The 24,733-nt window shown below is 44.7% G+C and overlaps 1 protein-coding gene across 1 annotated transcript in view; it reads left to right on the top strand.

Moving 5' to 3' along the window:
- The window catches only part of LOC138953368 (uncharacterized), a 186,672-nt gene that overhangs the window by 119,603 nt on the left and 42,336 nt on the right, over nucleotides 1-24,733 (top strand). Inside the window, exons 22-28 of the mRNA XM_070325167.1 lie at nucleotides 2,532-2,629; nucleotides 3,427-3,666; nucleotides 10,371-10,424; nucleotides 16,523-16,743; nucleotides 17,350-17,555; nucleotides 17,887-18,090; nucleotides 18,858-22,612. Of these exons, the coding sequence (XP_070181268.1) occupies nucleotides 2,532-2,629; nucleotides 3,427-3,666; nucleotides 10,371-10,424; nucleotides 16,523-16,743; nucleotides 17,350-17,555; nucleotides 17,887-18,090; nucleotides 18,858-22,612 (4,778 nt within the window). The remainder of the gene's footprint in view (nucleotides 1-2,531; nucleotides 2,630-3,426; nucleotides 3,667-10,370; nucleotides 10,425-16,522; nucleotides 16,744-17,349; nucleotides 17,556-17,886; nucleotides 18,091-18,857; nucleotides 22,613-24,733) is intronic.

The raw sequence follows: 24,733 nt of genomic DNA, 5'->3' as shown, positions 1-24,733 counted from the left end.
AAACTTACCTGAGTACATAAACAAAAAGGCTAACACCTGCATGCATGTTAACAAACTTACCTGAGTACATAAACAAAAAGGCTAACACCTGCATGCATGTTAACAAACTTACCTGAGTACATAAACAAAAAGGCTAACACCTGCATGCTTCGCTCTTCTAACCATGGCTTAATTACTACATCTATACTTCAACTGCCTCTGAGTGAGTTGGGAAAACACCATCTTTATTTCACTTGACTAGCCTGGGGTTTTCCTTGGCTTGCTGAGACAGTCTGCACTTACATGTGTCTGGCGCGTGGTGAGCACTTACATGTGTCTGGCGTGTGGTGAGCACTTACATGTGTCTGGCGCGTGGTGAGCACTTACATGTGTCTGGCGTGTGGTGAGCACTTACATGTGTCTGGCGTGTGGTGAGCACTTACATGTGTCTGGCGTGTGGTGAGCACTTACATGTGTCTGGCGCGTGGTGAGCACTTACATGTGTCTGGCGCGTGGTGAGCACTTACATGTGTCTGGCACGTGGTGAGCACTTACATGTGTCTGGCGTGTGGTGAGCACTTACATGTGTCTGGCGTGTGGTGAGCACTTACATGTGTCTGGCGTGTGGTGAGCACTTACATGTGTCTGGCGTGTGGTGAGCACTTACATGTGTCTGGTGTGTGGTGAGCACTTACATGTGTCTGGCGTGTGGTGAGCACTTACATGTGTCTGGCGCGTGGTGAGCACTTACATGTGTCTGGCGTGTGGTGAGCACTTACATGTGTCTGGCGTGTGGTGAGCACTTACATGTGTCTGGCGTGTGGTGAGCACTTACATGTGTCTGGCGTGTGGTGAGCACTTGTAATGAAGAAACAAATTTCATTGATACCCACAGATGGACACAGACAGACAGACAAACACAGGCACACATGTACACCTGCATGCATACACACGCACACACGCACACACACTGACATGCACGCACACACACACACAAACACACACCTGCATGCACAGGCCGAATTTTCCATGTGAGTGCACTCATTTCAGTTCTATTAGCTTGCATGCAGTGGAACATGGTCAATAATCATGTGAATGCCAATGGCAATGCTGCTTGTTGCGCTGAGACATGTAATACTTTATTTCACCCTTCCATCTCTATGTCTTGTCTTTTTCTCTCTCCCTTCTCCCATGTATTAAAAACTATTCGATGTAAATAACTGACTTCAACCTCATGGCTTATTGTTTATGGCCGGTCTGGGTAGCCTAGTCTGCCTACTCGTTTAGGCCACATAGTCATGAACCAGCTTTACACAGAACAGGAGTAAAGCTTGATTTTAAATGGCAGAAGAGCACAATAATGCGTATGTGCTTGCATGTATGTGCGTCTCTAGAGTCTTGATTCAACAGTATTATACAGTTTTACTGCATGATGTTATTTGTGTTATTAACATGATATTAAAGTTCTACTGCAGTGAGAAGGTTCTCAAGAAGTAGCTTTATGAAGTTAAAGGCAGAGTAAGCCTCCCGTAAACCATCACAGATACGGTCAGGCTTTTACACACAGTACAAACACCCTTTCATTTAAACACTCACCAATTGAGAACATCCTAGGTGCCCTCCGTAAAGAGCGAACAATTTTCAAAGAATTTATTTTTGCGTGGTTTATCTTACCCCTGAGCCATCGTGAACCCGTGTGATCCAGTTTTCCCTTTTCACAATGCAGTCGTCATAGTTAGTCATTTGAATGCGACTCGACGTGAGCTTATCTACAATAGCACGTTTTTTATGCACGAAACAACGGCTGTGGTTCACAAGAACTCTAGCGATGGCTTTTGACTGTTGAGAGGAACGGCGATTTGCACTGATAAAACCGTCGTCTGCCACGACCCTTGCGTGACCCTGCTTCCGGGCTTTTCTTTTTTTAAACTTTCACAACTTCGAATTGTTCTGATCTTGTCTTGATGAAAAACGAATTCTTTTATGATTAAAGAATGTTTGTGTAACAAGCTGTCAATTTATTATTTAGATTCTAAAAGTTAGGTCTAGCGCAAAAACGAGGCGCCATTGTTCTTCAGGGCCAAGTCCACGAAAATAAATTCTTGGAAAATGTCTCACGCTCGACAGAAAGCAGCCAGGATGTTCCCGTTCGGTGAGCGTTCAAATGGAAGTATGCTTGTACTGTTTTTAGACGCTCGGGGAGCTCTGCGATGGTTTACGGGAGGCTTACTGTGCCTTTAAGGCTTCCAGGTTGTACGATACTATTGTTTTTTAAATTTTAAACAAAGAGATTCTAAGTTTAAAAGTGATTCATAGCAGTTTGCTTATTAAGGAAATGTCCTTCAAAGAAGGGCTGAAATAATTGTAATGGCCAGAAATGTAATGGACACACAAAATCGTGAGAGAAAATTATAATGTCTAAATTCTTTATACGTACATTCTGTCCCCAAAGACAAATTTGAATAATTTCTAATAGTTTTATAATCATTAAATAAATGCCCAGTTGTTGTTGTTTACCATCAGTGTCAGTAATGGTAGATGAAACATTGCAGAGCCTGCAGGGTGGAGAACTATCGTCAGCTAGCAGCATGACGTCACTGTCTGACATCGAGGCGTCGCGCGTCTCACCCCCCAAAATGTTTAATCCCAGGTAAGTCTGCGTTTTGCTGCCATGAAAACCTCTCTTGGACTTTTGTTGAACAAGTTGAGTGTTGCGTACAAATGACCCTTGTGCAACCAGAATAATGTTTTTCCTTCATGAAGCTATGTGGATAAAACACTGTTACACTATAAACAGGACACAAATGTTTATGGTACATAGCACATTGAGTAGCTGCTTTTCCATTCTTGATGCCTCTTTGTCCACACCTTTTCACACTTTATGAATGTGTTCACTGTTTCTGTTTCCTCCAACATAACAGTGGACCAACCCTTCCACGTCTCTTCCCCACAACAGTATGGACCTGTTTCACACCCCTACATTACAGTGGACCAACCCTTCCACATCTCTTCCCCACAACAGTATGGACCTGTTTCACACCCCTACATTACAGCACAGACCATTTCACGTCTATTCCCCACAACAGTATGGACCTGTTTCACACCCTCCTACATTGCATCACAGACCATTTCACATCTCTTCCCCACAACAGTATGGACCTGTTTCACACCCCTACATTACAGTGGACCAACCCTTCCACATCTCTTCCCCACAACAGTATGGACCTGTTTCACACCCCTACATTACAGCACAAACCATTTCACGTCTATTCCCCACAACACTATCAACCTGTTTCACACCCTCCTACATTACAGCACAGACCATTTCACGTCTATTCCCCACAACAGTATCAACCTGTTTCACACCCTCCTACATTACAGCACAGACCATTTCACGTCTATTCCCCACAACAGTATGGACCTGTTTCACACCCTGCTACATTACAGCACAGACCATTTCACGTCTATTCCCCACAACAGTATGGACCTGTTTCACACCCTGCTACATTACATCACAGACCATTTCACGTCTATTCCCCACAACAGTATGGACCTGTTTATGGACCTGTTTCACACCCCAACATTACAGTGGACCAACCCTTCCACATCTCTTCCCCACAACAGTATGGACCTGTTTCACACCCCTACATTACAGCACAAACCCTTCCACATCTCTTCCCCACAACAGTATGGACCTGTTTCACACCCCTACATTACAGCACAAACCATTTCACGTCTATTCCCCACAACACTATCAACCTGTTTCACACCCTCCTACATTACAGCACAGACCATTTCACGTCTATTCCCCACAACAGTATGGACCTGTTTCACACCCCTACATTACAGCACAAACCATTTCACGTCTATTCCCCACAACACTATCAACCTGTTTCACACCCTCCTACATTACAGCACAGACCATTTCACGTCTATTCCCCACAACAGTATCAACCTGTTTCACACCCTCCTACATTACAGCACAGACCATTTCACGTCTATTCCCCACAACAGTATCAACCTGTTTCACACCCCTACATTACAGCACAAACCATTTCACGTCTATTCCCCACAACACTATCAACCTGTTTCACACCCTCCTACATTACAGCACAGACCATTTCACGTCTATTCCCCACAACAGTATCAACCTGTTTCACACCCTCCTACATTACAGCACAGACCATTTCACGTCTATTCCCCACAACAGTATCAACCTGTTTCACACCCTGCTACATCAATCAATCAATCAATCAATATGAGGCTTATATCGCGCGAAATTTCGTGGGTATTTATTTATTTATTTATTTATAATTTTTTTATTTTATGCGATTTATTTATGCCGTGTGAGATGGAATTTTTTTACACAATACATCACGCATTCACATCGGCCAGCAGATCGCAGCCATTTCGGCGCATATCCTACTTTTCACGGCCTATTATTCCAAGTCACATGGGTATTTTGGTGGACATTTTTGTCTATGCCTATACAATTTTGCCAGGAAAGACCCTTTTGTCAATCGTGGGATCTTTAACGTGCACACCCCAATGTAGTGTACACGAAGGGACCTCGGTTTTTCGTCTCATCCGAAAGACTAGCACTTGAACCCACCACCTAGGTTAGGAAAGGAGGGAGAAAATTGCTAACGCCCTGACCCAGGGTCGAACTCGCAACCTCTCGCTTCCGAGCGCAAGTGCGTTACCACTCGGCCACCCAGTCCCACAGACCATTTCACGTCTATTCTCCACAACAGTATCAACCTGTTTCACACCCTGCTACATTGCATCACAGACTATTTCACGTCTATTCCCCACAACAGTATCAACCTGTTTCACACCCTGCTACATTGCATCACAGACCATTTCACGTCTATTCCCAACAACAGTATCAACCTGTTTCACACCCTGCTACATTGCATCACAGACCATTTCACGTCTATTCCCAACAACAGTATCAACCTGTTTCACACCCTGCTACATTGCATCACAGACCATTTCACGTCTATTCCCCACAACAGTATCAACCTGTTTCACACCCTGCTACATTGCATCACGATCAGATCATTTCACTTATCTCCAGCACTGCAATATCAGACTGTTTGATATTTCTCCAATACAGCACCATCACACTGTTCAACATTTATTCAAGACAATGATGTATTAGACGTTTCCACACTTCTACAACACATCACTGTCACACTGTTTCACAACAATATCACACTGTTTCACAACAATATCACACTGTTTCACAACAACATCACACTGTTTCACAACAATATCACACTGTTTCACAACAATATCACACTTTCACAACAATATCACACTGTTTCACATATTTCCAGCAAAACGATATCAGACGATTTCATTTCTCTCAAGCATAACAATCCTCTCAAGCCTTTTCACTGTCATGTGAAACCAGAATGCATCCAACATACAGAGTGCATGTTTCACGTTTCTTAAGTGAGCATGTTGGGAATTTTGCATTTGTATGAATGATGTGCCTTGTATGAATGATGTGCCTTGTATGAATGATGTGCCTTGTATGAATGATGTGCCTTGTAAGAAAGGGATGGGCGGGTGGACACCAAGGAAGGCACATACGCATTGATTGTGCATGATTTGAATGTTAACTATACACAGCTTAGCTGTTTATGACTAATCAAGCTGTGCGACCCTTTCTGTGGATTTGTGAATGTGTTGTGAATGTGTTGTGAATATGTTGTGAATGCTTTGGTATTACCGTGTACTGCAGTGGTACCTGTGATACGAGGCTCCCTCTGATGAAAAGACACCTCCACATTCAGGACATGTCCCGCATTCCATTGTTCTAGCTATTAGCCGTATCAAAGTTTGCCTGGTTCGAAAGTGTACCTTCAGTATAAAGAGTCACTTTTGTTTGATCCCAAAGGTGTCTTGTCATCACAGGTACCGCTGTATTGTTACTATTATGGTGGTCAACCGAGGAGGGATTTCTTTGGGATATTTGTATGTGTGTGTGTGGGTTTTATGTGTGGTTATTTATTAAACAAAGTATAATTGATGTTAACTGACTAAAGAACCCCATCCACCCTCCCATTACTAACCTCGTGTTTGCTGCCTGTTTTTCCTGGCATCAGCCTGCAGTCCGCTCAGATATGGTAAGTTTCCTGCTTCAAACATCCCGCCCTTCCACTTGAAAGTTACAGCCCGCCCTCCCCTATCCACAAACATTCCCTCCTATCCCCTCCCCTCTCCCTATCTATCAACACTCCCTCCTATCCCCTCCCCTCTCCCTATCCATAAACACTCCCTCCTATCCCCTCCCCTCTCCCTATCCATCAACACTCCCTCCTATCCCCTCCCCTCTCCCTATCCATCAACACTCCCTCCTATCCCCTCCCCTCTCCCTATCCATCAACACTCCCTCCTATCCCCTCCCCTCTCCCTATCCATAAACACTCCCTCCTATCCCCTCCCCTCTCCCTATCCATCAACACTCCCTCCTATCCCCTCCCCTCTCCCTATCCATAAACACTCCCTCCTATCCCCTCCCCTCTCCCTATCCATCAACACTCCCTCCTATCCCCTCCCCTCTCCCTATCCATAAACACTCCCTCCTATCCCCTCCCCTCTCCCTATCCATCAACACTCCCTCCTATCCCCTCCCCTCTCCCTATCCATCAACACTCCCTCCTATCCCCTCCCCTCTCCCTATCCATCAACACTCCCTCCTATCCCCTCCCCTCTCCCTATCCATCAACACTCCCTCCTATCCCCTCCCCTCTCTCTTTTCCACCTCTTCCCAGCCCCACCCTATTCCCTCCACTTACCTTCCCACCGTGCCTCCGCCCCCCCCCCCTTTTATTTTGTGCATGTTCCTTTGCTCAGACGTGTATAGCAAGGAGTTGTGCCGTTCTCAGCTTTGTAGTACAACATTGGCGAAGTATTGCAGTACAGTATACTACGCTTTTACTTGCATGAGAAAATGTCTTTTTTTTGAAATCTCAGACTTTGTAGGAATGTTCTTTCACTGTCTGGCAGGTTTCTGTATTTTTTAAAATTCTTTTTCTTCCGTTGAAAATCTGCAGTTTTTCAAGAATATTGTTTTGTAATTCCCTTCATTTTTCTGTTGTTCGTTTGCCCTCTCATTAGAAGTGTTGTCTTATAATAATAATAATAATAATATAATAATAATAATAATAATAATAATAATAATAATAATAATAATAATACGAATATTTATAACGCGCACATATCTCACCAACAGGCGACTCAAGTCTTTGTAGATTTTATTTGAATTTGTGTGTTTTGTGTGTTTTGTCGTATTTCTTTGATTTGTTTTCTGTGAACTATCGTAAAACACTTTCCAGTTTGTTTTTCTTGTTGTTCACTGGGCGTAAAAAACGGAGTATAAAAAAAGTTTTATTTTTGTTTTTGAAAGAAGGTTATTGGCACATAGTTTCCTCTTGACTTGTTACTCATAAACATAGAGGAGATTAAATCCTTTCGTTGAGTGTAGTAAGCTTACACATAGCCCTTAGTACATGATGCAGTCACACAATAGGATACATTTTGGTTTCGCAAGATTAATTCACGCACTGGCACCTTCCTTAATTAGTGGTGATGGATTTTTTGTAATTAGGGTTTTAATAAATGTAGTAATTGAAGTTTTTTTCTTCCGTCGCGATATAACCTTGAACGGTTGAAAACGACGTTAAACACCAAATAAAGAAAAGAAAAGTTTTTTTCTTGGTGTGACTTGCCTGCTGGATTGCAAAAAGTTCGCTTGCTTCTGGTTTGCGGGTTTAGTTGCAGTTAAATGATGTTTGGAGGCGCTCCTTAGAATGATTTTTCTATTTGATGTTCGTAGACACGTGCTTTTCCTTTCATGTACGCAAACAAATTAATGCCACTATATGAGATAAACTGTTGAAAGCCTTTGTTCAGAACTTACACAAGCCTCATCGATACAGACATAGGGAATGTCATTTTCTATTTTTGTGTGTGGTCTAAACTCGTTTTTTTTTTTAAAGCTTTTCTATGTAGATTCTCCTTAGTATACTTTTATGTTAAATGAGTCTTTTGGTATTTCTTACAAACGAAGCATAAATGTTAGATAAACTTTGAAGACCTGTACTCGGGTTTTTTTTCCACGTTCTTTACCTTTTGTAAAATTTGTCTTTGAACTTTTAGACATACCCACATGTGTCATTGATGAATAAACAGTGCAGATTTCTTGTCAGCAAATTTGAAAATCAATAAGTGTTTCCCTCTCCTCCTTGATTTTTGTTCTTATAGAGAGCAACTTTATAATGAGAAATGTACATGATACCGCTGAGCTCAATACAGCAACAAAACGGAGCCCACATTTATCAGAGGGAAATTGACGTGTATATGAGCAGATTGCAGCATGCCTGGGTCACTAGGGCTCGGTCAAGCAGTTAACCCTGTGCGGCAAGGTTAAGGCGTTTGTAAGCCTTCAGTCCCACCCCGTCTCTCGTCGCTTGTCCCCCGAACCATTCTCACCACGGCCATTGAGAACGGGACAGATTAGGACTCCGGGGGATATCGCCTGGCTTCTCGCCCCTTACAGCAGAGTTATCTCCCTCTACCCAGCAGTTATCTTCCTTTAGCTCACCTGGGAGGGCGGGTTGTTGTTACCTGTCCTTAGTTAAGGGCTGACCTCTGGATTACAGCCGACATTTCCTGCTCGTTTGTCTGTTGTGAGTAAATCCTGGATTTTAAACTTTATTTTGATTGCCCTCTTACTTTTTTCTCTTAACGGTCATGCCAGATATTCTTTGTTGGTGAATATCTAGCCAGAACCCGCAGCTTGAAGTGGGTGGCAAGTGCTGAAGAAATGTGGTTGAAAAAAAACCACTTTCGGATTATATGTAAACTTTCTTTTCTGCTTGAAGAATAGCACAATTGTAGAACAAGATCCATCTTTAAAGACAGCTTTCTGTCAGCTGGATTCTCCTGACCATTTCCATGAAGGTTTTATCGGTTATAAAAGCATTGCACCGTCACATTGGAAAAGAGAATGTGATTTTCTCTTGGGAATAATGGTTCCAAGTAAACCTACACAAACATCTCAAATTTCCCAGTCGACACTGATAAATATGGAGCAAAATGTTACATGCTGATTGCAAGCAAGAGCTAGTTGGTTTTGGTTTGCTTTTGGAATTGACCCCGTGTAATGGCTGAAAGCTTTGGTTGGCGTTCAAAACTGCGAGGCACTTTTTCTCCATTGTAGAACCGGAAAGAACAAATATATCGAATATATTATTTTCTGGTCATATGTTTTAGGGCCTGGTGAACAAGGTAGAAAGGAAGAGAGAAAGAGATACCAGCCCCGTCTAATTTGCAGAGAAACTGAGAATTAAATGTGTACTGCTTTTACTCCGCAGTGTTAATACAAATAATGTAGAGGCAAATAAACAACATTGAATACATTTTTTTGTAACAGGTCCTGTCTTTCCATATTGAAATGTCTTGCTTGGTCAAAGCTTACGTAATACTATCGGCAAATGCGACTCTTGTTCTCTTTCAGTATTAATGCATGATGCATGAAAACATTTATCTTATCTATTTACTTCTCGCGTTGCAGAAAACGCAGGTGAAGATTGAAACATAAACAACAAGCCTCCTTCCTAGGCGTGTTAACCCTCATCGTTTCCCTATTGGATTTACCAATGAAGTTGTTCGTTTTCTGTTATTTATTGGTACTTTGTCCAACTGAAGAAAAGAAACTGTGTTGTTAAAAGCTTATATGTGACCCTCCACCACGGAATGAGTCGCATGTCACCTTTGCATGATTTTCATATTGTTTACATTTTTCTAAAGAGTTTTTTATGCTCTATCCAATGGTGAAAACCGTTTTAGAAAAGAGCAAAAACTGTTTGAGTTATAAGCCTGTGACTAAGGTGACCCACACACTGTTACCAGACACTCCCCGGACTTATATTAAGCCTAGCGCAGAACCGCGCGATGTGACATGCGACTCATTTCGTGGTGGAGGGTCACATATAAAGAAAATGTGATAAAACTCATTGTCAAGGTAATGTGTTATGTGCTCAAACACGTCATCGAATTTACTGATCTGTATAATTATGTTTGTGAAGTACTGAATCTTTGACCTTTTCAAGTGGCACAATACAGGGAAATAAAGGCCAGTATCCCTTAGGATAATTAATATCCCTTAGGATAATTAATACCCCTTTCTTATTTCCCTTGTTCGTTTTTCGTGTTTCCTGTTGGGTACTAATAATTAGCACGTCCTTTGCATTATGCCCCCCTCTTTGATGTCGACATTGGAACACAGACTAATATTCAGGTATACTGCTGCCTAAGCATTTCTGCATCGTGTACAAGAATGTGTTTGATCCTGAGCATGATGTCATCTTTTGCAGTCTGGAATTGGAGCAATCTTTTCCTAATGAGGATGAACGCATTCGGCATGCTAAGTAAGTTGATGTGGTTGAACGACACCTTTGTGTGTATGTGCGCGTGTGCGTGCATGTGTGCATGCGTGTGTGTTGTTCTCGTGCATAATTATTGGCATTAAAGATTCTAATTTGTTGAAATTGTGTATACCTGTAAATGGTATCGATCTACAGAAAACACATGGTGTGAAGTGATAATTAAACAAGAAGTAAGCATGTAACCGTTCTCTCCAGTTCTACCACACCTATTATCTACACTACAGCTATACCCACACCACACCTATTATCTACACTACAGCTATACCCACACCACACCTCTTCCTGTGCATCTCTACCTGTACCGTGCATCTGACGTCCACCTCTCTCCTGCATTGCATCATGTATGCCTGTATTGCACATTGCATCATGTATGCCTGTATTGCACATTGCATCATGTATGCCTGTATTGCACATTGCATCATGTATGCCTGTATTGCACATTGCATCATGTATGCCTGTATTGCACATTGCATCATGTATGCCTGTATTGCACATTGCATCATGTATGCCTGTATTGCACATTACCACACACAGAGAAGAAAGTGTGATACGTGTAAGAGAAATCTAGGTAGTGAATTGACCACAGTGAAAAATGATGATGATGATGATGATGATGATGATGATGATGATGATGATAATGATGGGGATGGTGGTGATGACGATGAAGATACTTATATTGATGTCGACGACGATAAAGATAATAGGGTTTTTTCCCCTGTTGATAGGATCAGGTAACTGACAGAGATGAAGACAGTGCGATGAAGACGACGACAATAACCAGGACATATTTTTTGTTTGGAAACGTGAACAGAGAAAATACAACAGTTGAGAGAAACAACTCTCTTAAACTTTAAATGCGCAGTTTCCAGATTATTCGGGGCGAAGGAAGATAATAATTCCGAATATAGACGGCACAGGATAAGTGATTAACTTCTGGAACATGCGTCTGCACGCTTATCAATCGGTCGGTATTGTTTCAGTGTGTGTCAGTAGGATAAGACGCACCGCTCACTACCTCCGCCCCGTTTAGGTGTGCCTGCACGTTTTGACCAGTAATTAGAAAGCGAGAGGCGTTTTTAGCCGTCGTCACGCTAGCACAATGTGTAGAATGCCCGAGAAAGAGAGAGAGAAAGAGAGAGAGACTGACAGACAGATAGACAGACAGACAGACAGACAGACAGACAGACAGACAGACAGAGAGAGAGAGAGATAGAGAGAGAGAGAGAGACAGACAGACAGACAGACAGACAGACAGACAGACAGAGAGACAGAGAGACAGAGAGAGACAGGCAGAGAGAGACAGAGAGAGAGAGAGAGAGAGAGCCAGAGAGAGAGAGAGAGAGAGAGAGAGAGAGAGAGAGAGAGAGAGAGAGAGAGAGAGAGAAGCAGGCAACAGGGTCTGAATATTCTGAATATTGATGAGCGCAGCAGAGTTCTTACAGCAGGTACTTTATTGATTTTGTCTGCAACTAAGGGACGTAATGCCGGCCGTTTTCTCCCGACTGTGTGTACCCAGAGACATAGATAGAATGTATGTCTCTGGTGTACCAAAGTGCTTTCTACACAATCATATTTCTTTGCAATCGATGATGGATTTTTGAGTGCCTTGGATAGGTTAGATTTATTATTGTAAAATGTCAGCGCAGTTTTTGTGTCGTTGATGTGTTAGGTACAGAAGGTCAAAGAAAATGTCTGCGCGGGATCTTTAGGCAGTCACAGCAGCAGTCGAAAAGGTTGTTTGTATGAAGTGAAGTGAAGGGAAGTGAATGTGTCAAGAAAACAATGTTAGCGCCGTGTGTGAATATGCGGATTGCTTTGCAGTGTTGAATTAGCTGACTGCAGATCGTATGGTGACGTGACACAACCTTGCCCCGTGTGCCTGGCAGCTGTTGGCAGGACAGCGTCATTATTACAGAGACATGAGTTGATTGAGTTGTTCAGTACCAAAGGTTCCAGAGGATCGCTTGATGGGATTTGTTAAACATACGCTACAGAGAGACTTACACACGGTGCGTTTCGCAAGGAGTTTTGACAAGTTTTGAGTTTTAACCTGAAATAAGGTCAGGGCGACCAGTGTGTCGATAAGGTCAGGGCGACCAGTGTGTCGATAAGCACGTGCATTAACACTTTTGTAATTAGCACAGTCTGTCGTGTCTGTGGTGTTAGAGTGAGAAGTGTTGTGCCGTGCATGAACATTTGTGTTGTGGAGAGGGTGCACAGGCAGAGCGATTGCTGATGTAATCTCACTGTGAACATTGCAACGAGCTTTTCAGTTGTCTTATCAGTGTGTTGGGAAAAGGGGTGGTGCGTGGGTGGAGAGAGAGAGAGAGAGAGAGAGAGAGAGAGAGAGAGAGAGAGAGAGAGAGAGAGAGAGAGAGAGAGAGAGAGAGAGAGAGAGAGATTGGCAGACAACCAGTTCCTTGATCAGATTTTTTTTTTTTTTTAACCTCAGTTGCATGCAGGTTTGCTACTACAATTATTATTTTTTTTTTGTTTTTGTTTTTTTTTGGGTGTGTGGCTTGGAGCAAACCTTCTTCATAGGTCTTTTCTTTTCGCTGTCAAATGTGTACATTTTTAAATCAACAAACTTTATCAGTAAACTAATATGTTTAAATAAATAAATAAATAAAAATAATCATAACATAAATTTATTCCTAATGTTAAGCTCAGTTTCCTTTTTTTTCTTTTTTTTTTCCTTCTCCCTCTTTTTTTCTTCTTTTTTCTTATATTTTTAAATCAACAGCCTAAAGATAGGGTTTGAAAAAAAAAAAAAACCACACATTTAAATTTACTTCTTTTGCCCTAATCTTTTCACCTCTATCATGGACAAATACCAACAATGGACAATTTTATTAAAATATTTTACAATTACCATTATTCTCAGTCTATATGTGTCGCAAATCTAACTCTGAATTAAACATGCACACAATTTCTATTGGTTTCCCGTATTTGAATTTTCCCACACACATTTTTGCCACAATAATAAGTAAATTGATATAGTTTACTAAATTGTTTGACATACCAGGTGTTTTCATGTATGCTGTTTGAACATCAATTTTTATATTAACATTATACTGCTGAAATACCTTATTGGTTATTCTTTCCCCAATTGGATGTATAGCAGAACATTCATAAAAGAAATGTTCCACAAAATCAATCTTATCTGGACAGAATGAGCATTTGTTATTCATTCTAATTCCCATTTTACACAGCAAAATATTAGTCGGATATATGTTATGCAGTATCTTCCAGTGCAATTCTCTCAGTCTTGATTCTTTAGATACATTCCTTACGATGAACCAATGCCATTTAGTTATTTCTATATTAAACTTATGCATCCAGAAATTCAGACAACAAGGGTTGTGTTCAGTTTTACTTATTAAATGTAATCTATAAGAACGTGCTGTAAATAACTCTTTATGGTCGAAAAGCAGAACATTGTTTTCATTGGATTGCATGAGCAGAGTTATGAGTACATGCAGCACGGCTTGCGTTATATTGAACATAATCAATCATATCTACGTTCAGCTTACCGAAAACCATATCTTCCATATGGTATAAGCTGCAAGATTTGTTTAACCCCATGTTTGCTGCAAGGCAATTGAACACAAAGAAATGGGATTACATATACACATAACCCGGTGACTCGCTCGGCAGTCCTGGGTGAAATTGAACATTCGTTCATTTGAGTAGATTGAACAAAAGCCGTGACATTCGCCTATTAAGGTTCTCGTGTATAAGACTGTGTTACCGTGTCTAGGAGTGAAACATTTGTATTGGCGAAGAAACGAAGGCCGTAGGAGATGGTTTTTTTCCGTAAAAGGAATGAAGAATTGATTGCAAGAGTGAATCATACATTCCTGCTTTTTGAGTCATTCTATTAAAATTGTTTGAAAGCACTTTTGGCTGTACTGATGTAAGCTAGTCTACGGCAGTGAAAGACGAATTACGAGTTCATTCGGGGTTGTCTTGCACACGCGATAGCGTGCGTGCTTGTGTGTGTGTGTGTGTGTGTGTGTGTGTGTGTGTGTGTGTGTGTGTGTGTGTGTGTGTGTGTGTGTGTGTGTGTGTTCGAGAGAGAGCGAGCGAGCGAGCGAGAGAGAGAGAGAGAGAGAGAGAGAGAGAGAGAGAGAGAGAGAGAGAGAGAGAGAGAGAGAGAGAGAGAGAGAGTTGAACTTTATTTAACAAGGATTAAGATTTAAGGCTATGCCTTTTCTTACAATCTGTCCTTAGAGAGAGAGAGAGAGAGAGAGAGAGAGAGAGAGAGAGAGAGAGAGAGAGAGAGAGAGAGAGAGAGAGAGAGAGAGAGAGAGAGAGAGATAATGGAAAAGATAAAATCTTTGCCATGTAGTTATTCGGCTACATTTGCGACAGCAACGAAAATAACAAAAGAAGACATATATTTTTCAGAGCCACTGAGCTTTAAGATACGGGGATGGTGGTGCTGGGGGGGGGGGGGAGAGAAGGGTTGGGATAGGAATGATATGCGTTTATTTACGTTAGTGACTCACTACGTTCCTTGCGAATATGATTCTGGCACCGTAAAATCACATTCACAAGACATAATCGGTCAAGCGTAAAGTCGATTCATATGTTTATTAAAGTCGCAAAAAAACACTATTGTGGCAATCCTTTGACAAACGAAAAGTTGTAGATAAAGCGACGCATAGAAAGTGTCAGCAACAAGATTATTTTTAACCCAAAAATCTCATTCCGCTCCAAGCATTCATGGCTTGACTAACCTTACATACAGCATAAGTGACCGAATGTCAGCCACGAACTATGTCTTGAAAGGAGAGAGACACGCATCGTACGTGTATTACCTGGCGTCGGACCAGAACCGTGCCCCAAAGCCTTTTGTATGGTCGACCACTTGAGCCATTAAACACCTATTACCCCACATCAGAGGGAAATAAGTTGATCGGGATTGGCAGACCGTTTTTTGGCACCAAAGGTTCCAGAGGATCGTCTGTTGAGCTCTTTTACACCTCTGTACTTTTTAGGGGCATGCTTGGGTATCCCGGGTGGATTGGGTTACAGCAAGGTAGAACTGAAAGTAGGTAATCCCGTGAGGCGTGTTTTCGTGTAAGTGTGGCCTTTTGAAGATGGTGAACGCTGGATTTAAAGTGTAAAAATCAGCGGTGATATATTTGTGTTGATTGAGCAGGCCAGTATTGATAGTGTAGGGAATGTTTTACTTTTGTTAAATGATAAGGCGTTCGAGGAAGATAATCCGTCCCAGTACACTACTTATGTTACATTGACATTTCACAGTCTTGGGTTAACTGCAGTTAGGTAGGAAGGACTAAAGTTTTGGATGATGATCAAGTCGAAACAACTTCCTCGGCTGGACGATAAAAGGACTGTTTATTAAAAAAAAAAGAGAACAGTTAAGGAAGTAGAAAGTCAAGGGAGAGACGTCTGAACAGGAAGTAGAAAGTCAAGGGAGAGACGTCTGAACAGGAAGTAGAAAGTCAAGGGAGAGACGTCTGAACAGGAAGTAGAAAGTCAAGGGAGAGACGTCTGAACAGGAAGTAGAAAGTCAAGGGAGAGACGTCTGAACAGGAAGTAGAAAGTCAAGGGAGAGACGTCTGAACAGGAAGTAGAAAGTCAAGGGAGAGACGTCTGAACAGGAAGTAGAAAGTCAAGGGAGAGACGTCTGAACAGGAAGTAAAGCACACTAACTTGATTTTCTGAAGCGGAAAAAGGAAAAAGAGATGTATGACTTCTTGTACAAAGCGTAAACAGGGCATTTTGTAAGTATTATGACCAAGAACAGTTTATTTCTGGAGATTGCAAAAGGGTTCCCCAATTTCGTTCTTACGGTGACATGTGGAATTCGTTAATCTTATCGTACGACAAATACGACCATTGAAAACCGTACATGTATACACAAAGTCACCATTTGGAAACCCAAGCGACGCACATGACATTTGCAGGCGTGAGTAAAGGAATGACATCGAAGAGTTCAAAACATTCAAAAGATTACTTCCGAGATACTTTTTTGAGGGGTTGCGGTCAAAATCGACAGATGACCACTTGACTATAATCCTACCCCTCCCGATTGATTATCTGTGCAGGAATGAGTTGGAGCGGTTGCGCCGGGAGGTGAGCGTGCGGGAGGAGCTTGGTCAGGAGGAGGAGGAGCGACTGTGGACGGAGCACGAAAAGCACCTCCAGGAGCTCCAGGCGGAGAAGATCAGGCTCAACTCGCAGAAGGGGAAGCAGCTCGTGCTGCTCGAGCGGTCCAAGGAAGAACTGCTGGATAGGCAGCACCTGCTCCAACTTGAGGACCAGTCCTGTAGGTTAAGAGTTTGTCTTGTGCTTGTTTTTAGCGGGTTGTATTTTGTTGTCTTTAGTCGGGCATGTTTTGAGACTGTGGAGTGTTTTGTTGTTGTTGGTATTCTTCTTCCTGTTGTTGTTGTTATTGTTGTTGTTGTTGTTGTTGTTGTTGTTGTTGTTGTTCTTCTTCTTCTTCTTCTTCTTCTTCTTCTTCTTCTTCTTCTTCTTCTCCGTTCGATGTTCATGACCTATAAATGTTCCTTGAGACGTCTTTTGTTTGTCCTTGGTGCGAAGGCATGCATAGGTACGTCATAGGCGGGGTTGGGAGAAAGGCGAAGCAATATACACTCCAGGTATTAGTCCATAAGCTTAACACTAGAACAATTTTTAACTCTGCCACTGAACGCTTTGAAATAGTTCATGTACTTTTGTTTGTGTGTGTATATTTGGAAAAAGGTTGGAATATAATCATCTGACATTTCCGCCCGTAACTAGACTTCGTGTCTTTTACTTTGTCTTTATGATGTCATGTTTGTACTCAACCTCGAAGCATGTGTGATATAAACCTCTGAGCTCATTCCCAGCAAAGGGCCGTGGTTCTAATCAGACTGTTGCCGTTGTGCAGATAAGGAAAAACTGCAGCAGCAGCTTGACGTGCTGAAGCAGACGGTCACTGGTCAGCAGACAGACCAACTTGACCAGTCCTCGTCCTCCATCCAGACTGACCATGACGCGGCCACTGTTGGCACGGCAACGGACACAGCTGACGTCACCATCAGTGGGCCTGTGGGCCAAGAGATTCGCAAGCGAAGGCTGTCTGTGGAGGGCAAGGTGAGGCAGGCACGCAACTCGCACTCTTCACAACTTTTGCTGGTGTAGGATGTTCTAAGCTCCAAGGCTACATTTACACAGTTTATTTGTTGCACCCAAAAATAGACTTACAAACCTTATGGATACGAAAGTTGTCTGCAGAGGCAAAGGGGAGACAGGGACACACTTGAGAGTCTTTCGATGTATTGTTCGGTTTTTGTTAGGTCCATGGAAAGAAGTTTGTTTGTTGTACACATAGCTAGACTTTCACACCGTATGTTCTTATCTCAAGCAGATGAATATATTACCTAAACCAATGACCTTGACCTGACCTTGGGTTGCTGGCTTACAGGTGAAGGACCTGGCTCAGAGCGAGCTGATCCACCAGTTCACCACGCGAGAGAAGATCAAGGAGCTTGACAGCCAGTACCAGGACATCGAGGACCAGTACCAGCTGTCGCAGGACGAGCTCATCAACCGTATGCAGCAGATACGCCAGAAAGAGGAGCTGTACCGCGACTCAGAGTTCTCCAAGTACGACCAGATCAAACTGCAGGTGGGTCACGGATGAATGGTGGAGTTTAAAAGGGCAGTCTGCAGGATGTCTTCCCCTGAATATTTAACTTTTGGATACTCCCTTAGGTCTGGAGAACGTTAACGCTTTTTTTTGGTTTCAGTGTCTTCATTGTCATTTCGTTTTGGCCTTACTTCTTCTTCTTCTTCAGCGTTCCAGAATGTTTCTGGTTACGTGTGAGCTCGTCTGCCCATTTGGGTTCCCCACACTATACTCTGAGAGCATAGTCAGCTCACTCCGCTTTCGTTGAGTAGGCATGCTGGGTATTTTCGTGTTTCCATAACCCACCGAACTCTGACATGGATTACAGGATCTTTTCCGTGCGCACTTGGTCTTGTGCTTGCGTGTACACACGAAGGGGGTGAAGTCACTAGCAGGTCTGTACATAAGTTGACCTGGGAGATCGGAAAAATCTCCACTCTTAACCCACCAGGCGGCAGCGACCGGGATTCGAACTCATGACCTCCCGATTAGGAGGCCGACGTCTTACCACCACGCCACTGCGCCCGTCATTGGCCTTACTAAAACTGTAGGCTGCTAGGAGATGTTCCTTCTGCACACTCATTTAGTTACTTCACATTGTGCTGCGCCTGTTGTGTATGTTTGCTTTAAAGACCCTAACTGGAGTGTCTGTACTTGAAGTCAAGATTTCCCTTCAGTAGCTTTGTCGTCTTTGAAGGTGAGTGGATCATTTGAAGTCTGCCTGTTTTACTTTTCATTAGACACGTATGACATTATGTGTATTTCAGACAAAGCAGCTAGAGGAGCTACAGCGTCAGGAGGAGCAGCTGGAACTGTACATCGAGGAGAAACAGGACCTGCTGGCGGTGGGCAAGGCGGTCCCCAGACACCTGCGTGGGGCCCGCAGCGAGCTGTATCTGGCCGGGGGGAACAGCGGCACTGACTACAGCCTTGGCTTCCCCGCCGCGCTACGCACGACGAGCGAGACCAGCATGGGGGACGGCATGGCGGACAGTATGATGTCGGACAGTCGGATGAACGTTGTGTCCCCAGGCTCCAGCGTGTACGACTCCAGAGAATCTCTGCAGGACGGCATGGCGGACAGTATGATGTCGGACAGTAGGACGGAGGTCGTGTCCCCAGGATCCAGTGTGTCCGGCTCCAGAGATTCTCTGCAGGACGGCATGGCCGACAGTTTGGTGTCGGACAGTCGGACGGACGTCGTGTCCCCAGGATCCAGCGTGTCCGGCTCCAGAGATTCTCTGCAGGACAGTGTAGAGGACAGCTCGGAGATGTCTCAGGACACAGCGCGAGGCAGAGAGGACCGCTGCGGGTCGCTGGATTTCTCGGAGACGTCTGGGTCTGCGGACATGCCGCACGACGAGCAGCGAGACTTGTCGCAATCTCTCGAGTCTGGCATGGACGGCGAGGAAGGTGTCTCTGGCTCCATAGATTTCTCTGAGTGCTCGGATCGTTCCGGTGTTTCTGCCTCACCTTCTTCCCATCGTGGTGCCGGTGGGGAAGGTCGTGGTCGTACTAGGGTGAGGTCAGGGCGAGGAAAGTCAAGGTCGGTGCTGGGTCAAGGTCAGGGTAAGCCTGGGTCGACTGAGGAAACGAAAAAAAAGCTGACTTCACGCGCTGCTGACGTAACGGCCCGTTTGTACAAGACGAGGTCCCCGCGTGTAGACCTGGAGGGGAATTTCCTGAGGAGAAGCACAGAGACGTTGGATGCTTCCCCTTCCTACTCCCCGCCTGTACGGAGACCCCGGACACCACTTACCAAGGTCTCGTCACGCTCCCCGAAGACGTCATCATCAGACTCCCCTTATCCGTCCTTCAACACCAAGACGTCTCCATCCCCCAAACCGTCCAACAAGGGTGATATCCACGATGCGCAAGGAGCCGCCCAGAGGACGAGCAGAAGCCGGGAGGACTGGGACCGACCATGGCGAAGCAAGCCAGAGCCGCTGACTAAGAGTAAGGAAGACGTCGACCAGGGCAGCCCAGCTCACGAGCCAAAGACGAGAGACTGGGACCGCCCGTGGAGGAGCAAACCGGATTCCATGACCACGAGGGGGGAGGACAGAGAGGAAGGCAGCCCCGGAACTTCGACCACCGGCAGGGAGCAGGACAGACCGCGGAGAAAGGGAAAGCCGCCAGCTGGTGACCCTGCAAACAAAGCTAAGCCTGGAGCACCTTCACACAAGGCTGGTGGCAAGAAGGGAAGTGAAAGGACTAAGAAAGACAGCGACGAGGGCCCTAGTGCGGACAAAACTTCCAGAAGTACGGAGAAGCCTGGAGAAGAAGACCGCAGTGGTGAAACAATGAAAAGAAGCCATGAGCTGGAAGGTTCTCCTGTGAAAAAGCGATCCAGCAGAGATGGTGCCCCTGGGGGTATTGTCTCTACTTCAAGGAGGTCCAAGAAGGACAAAACGAAAGACAGACAGATGACCAAGAGCACGCCTTCCGTACGTCACCCTGTGGGGTCAGCGAGTGATGACAGTCAGCTGGGGCTGCTCGGTCAGTCCGGTCAGGGGCTGGGCGGGTCAGAGAACAGCCTGCTGACCGGCTTCAACCGCCCACACCGTGTCCGACGAAGGTCACTTCTACGTCAGTTCTCCAGCGCCTTAAGCTTACCCAGCGTCCCTGAGGCTGCGGCCGAATGCGAGGCAGACCTTGACCCAGCACCGCTGGCCTTTGGGCCCGACATGGCGGCCAAGGTGGCGGCAGTGCCGCGGAGACAGAACCGGGGGCGGAGGAATCTGATTGTGGAGGAGGAAAACCGACGTCACTCAGAGCCTGTGGGGGAAAGGTGGGTGCAGGCCCTGGAGCAGATGGAGGAGATGGATGGTAGGATGGGGAGAGGGGGAGCCTGTAGGTTGGACCACGACTCCCTCGCGTTCTCCTCCCAGGAGTTGAGCGAACCGCAGAGTCAAGGCAGCGTGCCGGAGATCCACGTGATCGCACCTTCCTCTTCATCCTCCTCGGGCAGTTCTGGTGAGTCGTACCAGGAGAGCGTCCAGCCACAGCCCGCGCCTCTCGACGATCACGTCATGGAAGACATGGACAATGACGAAGTGACTCCTCGCCCCGCTCACTGCACGGACCTGGATCACGACGTGGATTATCTCACGGAAGATCACAGCGCCCATCACGATTTAAGCGTGGAGGACTCTGCAGATTTTCCTACGCCAAGAGTCGGTGACAAGCGCGAACTCGATCACAGTGGCGAGGAGGAAAGTGCGGACCAGACGCTTGTGTTGCCCAAGAAAAAGAAGGGTGATGAACAGAGTGAGCAGGGTGATGTGCTGAGTGGCGGTCTCACCAACACAGACAGTGACCGGTGTGACGATCTGAGTGATATGCAAGGCACGGACTCCACAGCCAGCTGCTCGGCAGATTCTCTGGAGGAGGGTGAAAATCGTGTGAGTTCTTCTACAGGCTGCGTTCCTCTCTCGCCACTACAAGGCGAGCTGAGAGACGTTGGTAGTGATCTCATTCAGCCTAGCCTTTTTGATGCGGATAGTTTACTCAGCCCTGGAGCCATGGAAGATGGCGGTGGATTTTTCTTACATGGGGACGACGACCAACAGGAAGATTCCGTGCCTGTGGGTTGGAGACTCGAGGACAACGCTAGTTTGAATCCAGAATGTGCGCTCACTTCTGAAACCCAAAGTGCTGCATGTGAAAATTCAGGTTTGCTTCCGGAAAGACTGCAGACTTCTGAGAGTTCTGGACCAGGAAGTCATTTATTCGGGGATGGAGAGGAACTGTCTGGTGCGGATGGACGACCAGGAAACAGAGGAGACACGTTTAATGCTTTTCCTGATGTCTTTTCTGAAGCCTTTGCTAAAGCCGCTGATAGACTGAACCAATCACAAAGTGCAGGAGACGTGAATGGCCAACAGTCCACATGGCAGCTCATAGAGCCTGACAGGACTAACGGAGTAACGCAAGTGTCTGTGATTCCCGATATTTTGCCTCAAACCTCAGGCATCGATTCTTCCGCTGCAGGGCAACCCTCCCCCTTGCACGTCATACACACGTCATCATCAGTGTCCCCAGTGACGTCTTTGGCTCCTGTGAACTCGCAAACTTCGGGTCACGCGCTTGCAGGTCATCCACACTCAGGGTCAGGGTCACAGGATGTAGCAGCATCTGAACATTTCAGGCAGAAAGCGCTTAGCGCGTGGTACAGCGGTGCAGACAGACGTGTGGTCGATCCCAAAACTCAGGAGTTGAACATGCCATCTGGCTCGGAGTTTTCTCCGGAAGCCGAGAACGTCGATTCAGGGATGGCTTTACACAAACAAAGTGCTGAAGGGATGGTTGTACAAATACCAAGTTCTGAAGGGCAAACGGATACCTCGCCATCTTTGACAGGAGTGACGCCTGCAGGCGACGGGCAGCTGGTTCCCATGGAGATGCTGACGTTGCTGGCGGGGGAGGAGGGGGAGGGGAGCCAGCTGTCTGACGAATGCTCGTCACACGTGCAGCAGGAGATCCAGGCCTGGCAGGAGGTGCTGCAACAACTCTCACCAAGGTCAGTCCGGGTTGTATACATGTGTCCTTCTTCTTCTTCTGCGTTCATGGGCTGAGACTGCCACGTTCACTCGTGTTTTTTTGCACGAATTGTTTTGTTTTTTAACGTGTATGATCGTTTTTACCCCGCCATTTAGGCAGCCATACGCCGCTTTTGGTATTTTTGTGTTTCTATAACTCACCGAACTGTGACATTGATTACAGGATCCGTGCGCACTTGTTCTTGTGCTTGCGATACGTATATTTCAAGGGGAACCGCATGCAAAATGGTAGAAGGACAGTTGGGTCCCGAATAGCCAAATAAATCGAAGAGGCACGAAAAGCCAACAACCACTCATTAAACCTCTGTCTTTTACGGTTATTCCGATTTGCCATTTTGGGCTCGGTTCTTCTTTAAAAAGCTAGTAATTATTAGTACTCCAGGCGGGAAAAGAGTGTACGGTTGTTTGGGTGGACAGTTTGACGTGAAGGCGTGATTTTCTTCTCCTAAATTTTGTTTAGAGATGGGGGTTCTTGTTTTTGTTTTTTTGGAAGACGCTTTCGTTGTCGGTGTTTAAACAGAATTCTCTGGATTTACTGTCAGCCTGTCTCTGTCGATGAGTTTTGCGTTTGTGAAATGTCTTTCCCCTACACTAGCGCTCTCCGATAACCAACAGCTTACTCTCCAAAAATGTCCTATCGCTTACTCCCCCTGGTTGGAAGCTCATGCCTTTCTTGGCTTGACTTTTCACCACACACACAAAAAAACACCTACAAAACAACAATAAACCACTGCATGCTTACAGTAAAGATGAAGGCAGGTTTTAATTTATTTTAATCATTATTCGTCAAAAAAAGAGGTAACTTAAATGCATTAAAATGCTTGCAATGGAATTTACACCGTATATGTGGAATGCTTCAGTCTATAGAATCTTCTTGAAATCCTAAACAACGTTGAGCGATTTGTTTAGCAACCGTACGAAAAACGTAGTGGGCTCATCATTCAACAAAACGTAGTGGGCTCATCATTCAACAAAACGTAGTGGGCTCATCATTCAACAAAACGTAGTGGGCTCATCATTCAACAAAACGTTACTCAACCGTGTACAGTTGCTCTAAGCGATCGTTTGTTTGTTTGAGAGATAAGAACAAGATTTATGAGAGAAACGGTGACAGAGAAGATCCAAAAGAGTGAACATGATGGAGTTTGGACCATATTTGTTTTATTTGATTCGAGAAAGAATGTATTCGTGTTTCCAAGGCCTGAGACTTTCGCTATGACCCTGGGATCTGTATCGTACGCATGCGTGCACACGGGGATGGTCGGACACCGAGGAGAGTCTGCTCAAAGCTGACGCTGGGAAACCCATATTTGATTGGAGCAAACAAACAGTCTTTTTAAGTGTAACACTTCAAGGGCGGTCTCTGTGTCTTTGACTGTTGTACAGCATTGTGATTACTCCCGATAGTCGTGGTGGTCTGAAAAGTCAACGTTTCTTCTTTGTAGTCTTGCCACCAAAGCTTTGACTTTGGCATGCACACTCCCCCCCCCTCCCTCCCCCCGCCCCCCCCCCCCCCCCTTGTCCTCGACTTCGTTCTTATACTTGCACTGTTTATGAAAAATTGTGACTCACGGAGAACTCCCCGTATGTCTCTGTGTGGTGCGACTAAGCTCATTTCATTCAAACCAGTATCAAGTTAAACGATTTTGGTTCAAAGGGAACGTAACCCTTTGACGAGAATCACTTCCACACAGCTTTTAGATCATTGAAAGGAAACCCGCGGTTGTTCTGGCCAAACAAGGATTTAAACTTAGAAAGGGTTAGGGCGTATTGTAAAGAATTAGCTGTAAGTTTGAGCGTTTAATGCGTTACACATTTAGTATTGCGAGGGGTGTATGTTTAGCTGTTGTTGTTGTGTATGTTTAGCTGTTGTTGTTGTGTATGTTTAACTGTTGTTGTTGTGTATGTTTAGCTGTTGTTGTTGTGTATGTTTAGCTGTTGTTGTTGTGTATGTTTAGCTGTTGTTGTTGTGTATGTTTAGCTGTTGTTGTTGTGTATGTTTAGCTGTAGTGTTGTGTATGTTTAGCTGTTGTTGTTGTGTATGTTTAACTGTTGTTGTTGTGTATGTTTAGCTGTTGTTG

The sequence above is a fragment of the Littorina saxatilis genome, linkage group LG17 (assembly GCF_037325665.1).
Source record: "Littorina saxatilis isolate snail1 linkage group LG17, US_GU_Lsax_2.0, whole genome shotgun sequence".
Taxonomy (NCBI): Eukaryota; Metazoa; Mollusca; class Gastropoda; order Littorinimorpha; family Littorinidae; genus Littorina; species Littorina saxatilis.
Note: the sequence above shows the minus strand (reverse complement) of the source record. Positions and strands in the feature narration are given on the sequence as shown.